Raw genomic sequence first — 10,675 nt, 5'->3', positions numbered from 1 at the left:
GAATTAGGCTTCACATCATTGGCTTCCATCTCTTTCAACACTATCCTAGCACTTTCCCACCTCCCAGCATTCCCATAAGCATCAATAAGCAAACTATACGTGTGCTCATCCGGTAAAACCCCACTCCTCTCCATCTCCGACACAACATATTCTGCATCCTTCAAAGCTCCCACCTTTACATACCCTTTCAAAAGAGCATTATAGGCCCTTGTCCTTGGCCTCAATCCACCCTCCTTCAACTCCTCGAAAACTGCCTCTGCCTCCTCAACCCTCCCCAAATTCCCCAACTCATTCACCACAGCAACAACTGTGCTCGTCTTCGGACTCAACCCATTTCCCTGCATCACGCCTAAAAAGTACATTGCTCTATCTATATCCCCAGCTTTTGCAAACCCCGCAATTATATCATTCAACAACTGCCCATCTAACTCAATATTATCAGCCTCCATTTCACCATACAACTTCTCCAATATAGCAACATCCACACTATTATTCCTCATCAAAGACTGAATAATCAAGCTATAATTAACAAAATCAGATTGATATCCATCTCTCCGCATTCTTTCCATCAAATTCAAGGCCTTTTCAAGATCATCATTCCTGGCACAGGCCCCAATCAGAGCATTATAAGTCAAGGGGGTCAAACTCTGACGCTGAGACAAAAGAAAAGCTTCATACAACTTTTCGTTCCTCCCCAAAGCGTGAATCAAAATCGAGTAAAGAAGCTCATAAGAGAAACAAAGATTGTGGCGCTGAAGCCAAGTGACTAAAGAATAAGCAGTAGAAAAAGAAGAAGGCGAGGAAGACAGATTCTTGATGAGGGAGTGCCAGAGGGGGGCTGGGACCGCGCGGTATGACTCGGCGAGACGGAGCTCAGCAGGCTCGAGCCGGGTCGGCGGGTCGGGTTGGGATAGGTGAGACGGGCTGTAGTTAGTGGAGAGGAAGTTGAGGAGTGGAGAGAAGTCGTAATGGGGGTTGGGGAGGCAAGCGACGTCGTAGGGGTCTTGTTCGTCTCCGTTGATGGTGGTGAGATTGAGGTGTTGGGAGGAGCCTGACGAAAGGATATGGTGGCGGTGGCGGAGGAAGGGCGGCGGCGGAGAGGAGAAGTGGAGAGGAGAGAGGCGGAGGCGGAGGTGGAGGTGTGGCGGAGGGAGTAGCAGCGTGTTCATTATTGTACTGCTACTGGCTGACGAGTGACCAAAATACAGTTTATCGGTTAAAGAGTATCGCTCCATCCATTTTCCCATTTATTTATTTATTTTTATTTTTATTTATTTGCAGCGAAACAGATATTTTTGGGAAAAATATCAATTTTTCCACAATTTGAAGTCATCATACTTAATATATTTAAAGTATATGAAAAATATTATAAAATTTAACATAATTACGAATATTATTTTAATTAAAAATTTATAAATATCTTAACATTAAATAAAATTATATAAGTGTTGGACGAAAGTTGAAATTCCATTTGATGCCAAATTTCTGGTTATTTAAATATTTATCATAAGAAAGTTTTAAGATCAAATTTTAGAGTTGGTTCATTCAGTGTGTCGCTCCCACTTGCCCCAGGAGGCTGAGGCTCGATGTAATTGAACTTGCCCGTAGTACATACACTTTCTTACTCCCCACTAGGAAATCACTCTTTGTCCGTTACCCCATTAAAGCCGTTCGGATGCCTCACTCCATTTAGCTCAGTTATACTCCTAGCTACCATGGTCCGCTGCGCTCGGCCTGGACACCCCTACTGGTTATAGCAACAAGACTCATAAGTCATTGGCTAGGCAAGAAAAGAAGGTAGCTCATTAATACAAGGTCTTTCTCTTTAATCCAGCTTTATGAGACCCCCGGAAAATGAAGCTATTAATTATTTCCTACCAAAATTTACTATTTCTTATTTTCTTTAATATATATATATTTGTAAAAATATATATCAATACATCATTAAACCTTTAACTATACGCTATATTGCATGAGTTAAGAAAAGCACCAAAGATATGTTGACAATGAATTTCATTCCTCGTATTGATCAAAAAACAAATCAGAACAAATTATCTTATGAAGGAAAAAAAAAAAGGCAAAAAAGAAAGTTACAACACAGTGGGATTAAAGCAAGCACAAAGAAGAAGCTCCTCATTCTTCTGAAAGGCTGCAGCATATCGTTCATCAAGAATCACCCACGCTTCTATCCCATCCCCTGATCTCGTCTCCACCAACGTAGCACTATTAGGCAACACCGTGTCTGAATCCCCAGAGACAAATCCCGACAGCCAAACAGGCCTTCCCCAACCAAAATCAACCTCGTAGAAACCAATCTTGCACCAACTGCTGAAAGCCAACCAGTTAGCTTCCTCAGGAATTCCCTGTCTCAGCTCCTCAACATTCTCATAGTACCCATCTTCACTCTGCATACGTTTCATGAACTGCTTGTCTACTCTTCCCATTGCCCTTTTCACTTCTTTCACCAATTCCTTCAAGTCTTTGTCCGTCGGGTTACCGCACTGTGCTGCTGCCATCCACAAGAAGTTGCCAAAACTGTTCTCCGGAAACTGCGGTTCGGCTCGTCGTCTCAGGTTCAGAGGGTGAGTGAGCAGAAAGGGCTTGTGATCGTTGCTGGATTCTTCCTCAACAGCTGCCATGAAGCATTTCCAGATGAAGGCCGACACGACTTCAACACGGGTCGAATGGTTATCGTTTGAGCTGGTTGATTTGGCCTTGAGAGTGGATATAGCTGAGGCATCAAACACATATCTCGTCGTGACAAACTTTCCAATTTTCATGAATTTCTGTAGAGGATAGAACAAATATGATTCTTTTGGCATGGAAGGCTGTTGTGGGAAAGCCGATTGAGCGATGTAATCCGGACTCAAGTTTTGGGCAGAATCATTAGCAGCGGCGGCCCAAGATTTGAAAAATGTGCAGGCTGTGGTCGCATCTGCTATATGGTGTGATAACATCAGGCAGATTGCCATTCCACCACAATCAAAATAGTTCAGTTGTACTGTTCCCACATTTGCGCCTGGACCGGCACCCTCGTCCCAACTGAACTCACTAGGAATCAATCTGCTGATGAATAGAACATCAGGGCGATCAAGAAAATCTCTCAGTAGGCCTTTAACGTTAGCCACAAAAAAGGGAAGGCCTTCGTCGTTGCAGTCTATAGAGAAAGCATCTCTAACGACCCCGGCAAGAGGGTAAAAGTGAGTGAGAGTTAAAGCAAGTGAATCCTTCAGAAGCTGGATTCTTTGAGAAACGGATGTCGAGTCGGGAGCAAAGTATAGGACTGCCGGAGCAAAAGCAGGAGGGATGATTTGGTCAAGAAGTGAAATCTTGTAGACTCTCAGATGATCAGGTGTTGGTGTAGAGGGCTTGATGTTCTCCCTTGAGATCATCTCCATCTCCATCTCCATCGCCGGCCCTTGAATTCTTGTTTCAGCTTGTACTAATTGTGAACAAAGATTTGGGGTCTGAACATCAATTTTATACTAGTTGGTGTTTACTGGGAATGACAGTATCCGTTGACAAGAAATCATATGTGTTGGGAAAATTCTTACCGAAATTAAGTTTGATCGAACAAAAATAATTACAGAACGTGATTAGTCACTTTTTTTGAACTATACATCACGAAATGTATTGTATTTATCATATTTTTTATTCAAGCTTGAGTGAACTCAATTTGTGGTAGAATTTGTCATAAGGATGTTGATGTTCAAGAACCTCGTTTTCCACTCCGCATTTTTAATCCTCTAATTGGCCTTAACCACAGTAAGATGACACAGAATTTTAACCTCATACGCTTGATTGATGAGGACGGCCAGAGATGCTCTATTCTTTTTCTTGGATACGTTTCATGAACTTACAAAAACAAGGAGTGTGGAGAACATTCTCGTAATTTTAGTGCAGTCCGACGAACGGCTGATCAATCTTGGGGTGAAATTATTACCATACACGTAAAATCAATTTAAGGTCGAGATCGCTATGCTGCTCTCGAGCAATTAATAACTAAAATCCGACGGACTTAAGAGTTGTTTGTAATAAGTTCTACTTTTATGGCAGAAATAAATAATAAAAATAATATAAATTAATTAATAAAAATCGGGAGTACTTGAAAACAAGTCACTCTCAGAAAAGAAAACAAAATTCGAAAATGAAAAAAAAAAGTTGAAGTTGGGGTATTTAAAAAAATAATTTAATATTTAATATTAAAGAGTTGTTTATATATTTGACTTAAATTAATATAATTAAAATAATTCGTTAGTAAAAATTATAAAATAAACATATTATTTTCAATTTATTTTTCGTAATAAGCTGATAAACATCTAAAATAAATGTTTGCAAACCATGATCCAATGAAGCTGGACCACCTAGAAGGTCTTCATGTTTAAGCCCGTTGTCATACTAGGCTGTCCATTAATTAAATTAATTGTAGGCCCAAATAGAGGAAAAATTGGACTAGAAATTGTACAAACATAAGCATAAATGCATCCGTCTGGCCTGCAAATGTAATTTTTATGTCGTTAGGCCCTTTATTTCAATAATCATATTGTTTAGAGATAATTTCATCAAAATTGTGTTTTGATAAAAATTATAATTTTTAATTTTATAATTATTAGGCAAGATGTATTGTGCATTAGGAATATAGGGTTAAAAAGCAAAATATCTCCTATATTAGTGATAAAAAACAAATTACCCCCTGTGATAAATAAAAAAATAAATTATCCCCCTGTAATTTAAATAATATAGCACATTGCCTCCCTATACAAACTAAACGTTAGTATGAAGGGGGAAAGATAAAAATACCCCTCTTTATATATGATCCACCATTGAAAAAGGTTAAAACGACTGATTTTTGTAGCGATGTGATTTATAAGTATTCTAATAAAAATTTCTTCTTTTTTTCGTTTTACCATTATTTAGTTTACTGATTTTTTTATGTTTTTGTTTGTTTTATCGGAAATTGAAGGACATAGCTAAAGGGATACTTTTAAGTCAAGAAAAGTATGCGTTGGACATAATTTTTGAGACAGATTTATTGGGTTCAAAGCCTACGTCATTTTCGATAGAACAAAACCATCGCCTAGCCTTAGTTGATGGGTCGTTACTCGATGCTGCCAAGTGATATAGACGTTTGATTGGCAGATTGGTTTATCTCACTATCACATGACCCGAGCTAAGCTATTCAGTTCATACTTTGGCTCAATTTATGCAAAATCTACGACGGGCTCACTAGGATGCAACACTTGGAGTGGTGCGGTATATGAAAGGGAATCCAGAGCAAGGTATTATTCTTCGTTCTGATAGCGATCTACGCCTTTTTACCTATTGTGATTCGAATTGGACTAGTTGTCTTTTGGCACGATGATCCTTAACGGGTTATTTTATCCTATTGGGTCGCTCACCCAATCATGAAAGACAAAGAAACAATACACTGTATCTCGCTCATCGACTGAGGCAGAGTATCGTTCCATGGCTACTTCTGCTTGTGAATTGAAATAGTTAAAGGAACTACTATTCTAGTTGGGTTGCACATGATGAACCTATACGTTTGAATTTCGATAGTCAAGCTGCCATGCATATAACGCCAATTTTGTATTCTCAACGAGAGGACTAAACACATTGAAGTGGATTGTCACTTCATCAGGAACGAGATATATGTGGGAATCTTGCAATCTCATATATTTGTACTGCTGAACAGCTTGCCGACATTCTGACCAAGAATCTTGGTAAACAACAGTTTGATTATTTTCTTCACAAGTTAAGCATTCGTTATCTACATGCACCAACTTGAGAGGGAGTATTAGCAAGACATATTGTATATTAGGAATATATATTGTATCTATACTTATTAATACATCTCTTTTAGGAAGAAAAACATATATATTTCTATGCTAGAATCATGGGGTATGATCGCCATAATTATGTTCATTGTACATGTATCTATATTTTGCACTTTGAGGAGTGAAACACACGACATTCACTCAATTTTCAATAATTCCTCCATAATTATTTTTCATATAATATTAAATAATTATTTAATTCTTTCTTTAATAGTAAAGATGAGGTATTTTAGAATTTCGTCATATATAATCAATTATGAAATTTGTGAGTGGGAATATGAGAATCAAATTTTCTACCAAACTTGATAGAATCTGAATTTAGAGAGAGAAAAGGTGATAAAACTTTGAGAAGCACTCACAACATCATGCCCACTTACTCCTGAATAAGCAAGCAAGCAAGCAAGAGTCAGTTCACCAACTTCCTCCACCCACACTTCTCCCACCAACAAAAGGATAATAATAATTAATTTAAGCATGTCTTTCTTTTTATAATAAATAATTTTTTATATTCAAAATATATTATCATAATAATAAAATATATAATTGAACACGTCATAAATTATTATTAATTTTTTTTTATCAGTATAAATTGTTACGTATTACATAAAGCAAATATGTTCTCACCTTATTGGAACTCAAAATATACTGTAGAAAATAGAACTAAGTATACTGTAGAAAATACGGGCCTTTCAAGAAAATTAATCTTAGCAGAAATCTATGTAGAGGGCAGTTTGGTGATGTTGAAAAATCAGTATTCAGTACTGACTTAAAGTCAATCCTCCAATCCTTGTTTACAAACCTATATAAATTGCAGTATAAATTACAATGACACCTTCATGTTAAATCTAATTACATAAATATTTCAGGTTTTTTTTGCAAATTATAAATATATTTTTTAAAATTATAATTGTAATTATAAATACAATGTCTATTTAATAGCGAAATTTTATACAAAAACCCTGTGGATATATATTGTACAGACATTATCCAAAAAGTGTACCTATAATTTTTGAAAAACATAAAGCATTTATGTAATTAAATATAATTTTAGGAGATATGGATGTAATTTACCTAAGTTGTACCAGCAATTCATCATGGCATGAAAACGTGTTTTATTAGTGGAAAATTAGTCATGCAAATCTAGACTCTTTATTCAGTCGTAAGTCGTGTTCACCTACCCAATGTAGGAAAACGACTTCATTCCTTATCAAGATCATAAAAAAATATTTTTTTTGTTTATATTTTATAGATCCACAAAAGAAGTCGCATCCACCCGGCATACATATAGCAACAGGTCGTGAATCTAAGTACAATACATTTATTTTTGTAATGATATATAATTTAAAAAAATTAATTAATCACATAATAAGTATATTACATTGACTATTCGATTGGTTTGAGTAAAACTTTTTGGCACAATTGGGGAAAAACAAATTAAAGAATGTTGGCTCATTTTATTGTTTATCAGTGGCTCTATAATTTCCCTGGAATTAACAGGGAATTAGATCCTCAGTCTTGCTCTTTAGTGCTATGATTAATCCAAGTGAAAGTAATGACTGGTAAAATTATATAAACTTGATTAACACAAAGTAGAACGATTGATGTCTGAAATGGAAACAAGCCTGCTCTAATCGGACATGGAGGTAATAGTAGTAGTAGTATTATTCCAAGACTATTTCAATATTTTAACAACGTTAATTCATCAAGAAACCAACTCTGTTGATCACTTCGGAACAACTGGTGCTGCGGAATATGTGTCCAATGGACTAGGATCAACGGAAGCAAGATCGCGAAGCTCCTGAATTTTGTCGAACGCCTCGATGTAATGTTCATCCAGGGTGAGCCATGCTTCAATTCCGCCGCCCTGTCTCGTGTCCATCAACCAAAGCACATTGATGAATGGCCAATCTACTTCACTCCCCGCATCGCATTTACTTATCCAAATCGGCCTCCCCAACCCGAAATCAATGCTGTAAAGACCGAAATTGCACCAGCTCGAGATTGCCAGGTAATCAGCGTTCTCAGGGAATCCTTTCCAGGACTCCTCAAGATTCTTGCAGTAACCCAGAAACCCTGATTCTCCCTGCATTCTTTTTACAAATTCGACGTCGACTGTGCTTATCGTGTTTCTCACTTTGCTGAACAAGTTTTCCAGGTCGGCATCTGTATGATCGTTCGTGCTTGATGCGGGCACGAGCCAGACGAAGTTGCCGAAGCTGTGTTCGGGGAAAGGGGGTTCAGCTTTTCTTCTCATGTTCACTCCGTGAGTCACCAAAGATGTTGTCGGGTGATTGTTACTGGATTTGTTTGATGCAATGATGAAGCATTTCCAGAGCAGTGCCGATACTACTTCGACTTTCGAGGGACGCTGTTTCAGGCCTTCTGTTGACGACAGTTTCGCTCTGAGTGCTGATATTGCCAATGCATCGAAAACATAGCGTCTCATGACAGTCTTCCCGAACTTGAAATACTGTCTCATAGCAGAGAACAAATGAGATTCCCTTTTCATAGTTTCGTTCTGCGGGAAGAAAGATTGAGCCGCGTAATCAGGCGACACTGTTTCGACAGAACCCCGGGCAGCGGCGGCCCATGCTTTCATGAACGTGCCGATTGTTACTCCATCTGCTACTTTATGCAAGAACAGTGAACCAACAGCTATGCCGCCACAATCGAAGAAGTTAACCTGGATGAGGGCGACGTTGGATCCAGGCCCTGGTTCCGCCCAAGTGAGCGGGCTCGGAATGTGACCCCGACAGACCTGAGAGTCGGGGTTTTTCAGGAAATCCGACAGACGAGTGTTGAATTTGGTGACGACAAAAGGGACCCCTTCGTCATTGCAGTCGATGGACAACTTATCTTTGATTCTCCCGGCCAAGGGATAAAATCGGGTTAGAGTTGCCGAAAGGGACTGTCTGAGGATTTGTGTCGTTTGAGAAATGAAATCAGGGTCCTTCGGTGTGTTTTCCAGATTAGGATAGTATAACACAAGAGGAACATAGATGGGTGGAACGATCTGATCAAGTAAAGATAGCTTGTAGGTTCTTTGTTCAAGAGGTGTTGGTGAAGAGGGCTTGATGTGTTCTCGTGAAATAATCTCCCCCTCCGTCTTCATTTTCTTGCAAGGTATTCAGAAGGGAAACAAACTGGACTCAACGAAATCAAGGAAAGCCGCAGGTGGTCTCTCTTGGGATCTCAAGTGCTTCCCAGAGTAACATATCTATATAAATGCCTTTCCACTAAATTTCCGCAGGATTAGTGATTGAAAGATTAGACATGAATATTAAATGATCCTCTTTCTTACCCAAGTCGCACATAGTCAAACCACGTCACATTCTTCAATCTAATGACAATGGCTGAGCAACTCATGAACTACCAATGGCAACCAACCTTGATTGAGGTATTATTATCATTTTTCACAAGGTAAAAAGAAGAAAAATTGTATTTTACATCCCATAAGTTTGTATATTTGTGATATTGATCATATTACTTTTGAACTCGTCATATCCCATAACTAAAAAAAATTAAAACTTTAGTTCCACAATTTAATTCCATTAAATTTCTTATAGGAACAACCTTAATTCTCCCTAAAATTTAACAGAGCTCGTGCCATGAACGTATTCGTCACATATTTAGCATAATTAATGTTTGCGACTCAAATTTCAAAATTTTCCGATTTATGAGATATAATATGCTGAGTTAGAAAATAATGTGATCAAGATCATAAGAAAAGCTAACTTAAAAAGAAAACAATAGTGGGTAGCTGATGGCCCCTGGCTGGAAAGTGGAAAGCATGCAATAACTTGAAATGAAAGAGTCACTTCAACTTCACTACTTGTTTTTTAAGTACAAAAAGAACCTTTCATCAGTAGTTGCAATGTACAGTTAATAAGGTTAGGTGAAGCTTACTTCTCTACTTGCCAGGATTTCACTTTTCCATTATCAATTTTCAAGAAGCTTGACATTTTACTGGGATCAGAAGTTGCTAAACTACCCCATTACAGACATATATATAAAATAAATTGGGGATGAATAATGGTACGGTGCTTTGTTTTCCTACCTATCATATCTATAGCAATTTAATTAATACATGGGGTAGGTAGCATAGGTCCATAGCTAATTATCTTCATTAAAGAGTACTAAAACAGTGATTGTCATCCTGTAATTGCTTAAACAGGAGCGCACGAGAATGATTAAAAAGGTTGCCCATTGAAAAAAAGGGTTTTAGTTGATATGTTCTTTGTAAGCACTTTTATTAGTGCTTACTTGCCTACCCATAATGATTAAAGAAGACTTCCATCCCTTTTCCAAGTTAATTAAAGTCGTTTCAAACAGTTGAGGAAATTTGAGTGGTGGAAAGTTTATTTAGAAAATTTTTTACTCAAATTAAATTTCATCCAACCCGACATATATAATTTTATCATATAATTAGTAATTCTTCCTGTATTGTACATGAGATAGGTGTATCATATTTATTGTGTAAATAATTTAAATTTGTTCAAAACCATAACTGTTCTCTTGGATCCGATGAAGAAGATAACAAATGGGAAACGAGGTAGAAAAACAGATTCTTTTATAGTCATTGTCCCGGGAAGATTTTATGCGTCTACAGTCAAGTTGATCATGATATATCGAGCAGTACTTTCTTATTTTATTCTTTTAGTTATATAATTTGACAAACACTTCCACTCAGAAACATTTTTGGATTGATTCGGAAATGAGTGAATTTTCCAAGTCAAGTTGGAGCCTGACAGGAACTTTTTACCCAACGTTAATTGGAAAGAATAACAAATCGAATTATTTTCCTTTTTTTTTTTTTGGGGGGGGGGGGGGGGGGGGGG

At 37.6% G+C, this 10,675-nt stretch overlaps 3 protein-coding genes across 3 annotated transcripts in view; all 3 read right to left on the bottom strand.

The window, feature by feature from the left end:
• Positions 1–1,222, bottom strand: part of LOC105179209 (pentatricopeptide repeat-containing protein At5g42310, mitochondrial) — a 3,534-nt gene extending 2,312 nt beyond the window's left edge. Inside the window, exon 1 of the mRNA XM_011102809.2 lies at positions 1–1,222. Within this exon, the coding sequence (XP_011101111.1) occupies positions 1–1,169 (1,169 nt within the window). The 5' untranslated portion in view covers positions 1,170–1,222.
• On the bottom strand, positions 2,091–3,410 carry LOC105155423 (vinorine synthase-like). Its single transcript, XM_011071298.2, has one exon. The coding sequence runs from the start codon at positions 3,408–3,410 to the stop codon at positions 2,091–2,093; it is 1,320 nt and encodes a 439-aa protein (XP_011069600.2).
• Positions 7,382–9,097, bottom strand: LOC105179198 (vinorine synthase). Its single transcript, XM_011102798.2, has one exon. The coding sequence runs from the start codon at positions 8,947–8,949 to the stop codon at positions 7,561–7,563; it is 1,389 nt and encodes a 462-aa protein (XP_011101100.1). The 5' UTR covers positions 8,950–9,097; the 3' UTR covers positions 7,382–7,560.

This window comes from Sesamum indicum, linkage group LG2 (assembly GCF_000512975.1).
Source record: "Sesamum indicum cultivar Zhongzhi No. 13 linkage group LG2, S_indicum_v1.0, whole genome shotgun sequence".
NCBI lineage: Eukaryota > Viridiplantae > Streptophyta > Magnoliopsida > Lamiales > Pedaliaceae > Sesamum > Sesamum indicum.
Note: the sequence above shows the minus strand (reverse complement) of the source record. Positions and strands in the feature narration are given on the sequence as shown.

Bases quoted from the DNA above. Each gene is read 5' to 3' on its own strand.
- LOC105179198 (XM_011102798.2), bottom strand. From the start codon at position 8,949: ATGAAGACGGAGGGGGAGATTATTTCACGAGAACACATCAAGCCCTCT.
- LOC105155423 (XM_011071298.2), bottom strand. From the start codon at position 3,410: ATGGAGATGGAGATGGAGATGATCTCAAGGGAGAACATCAAGCCCTCT.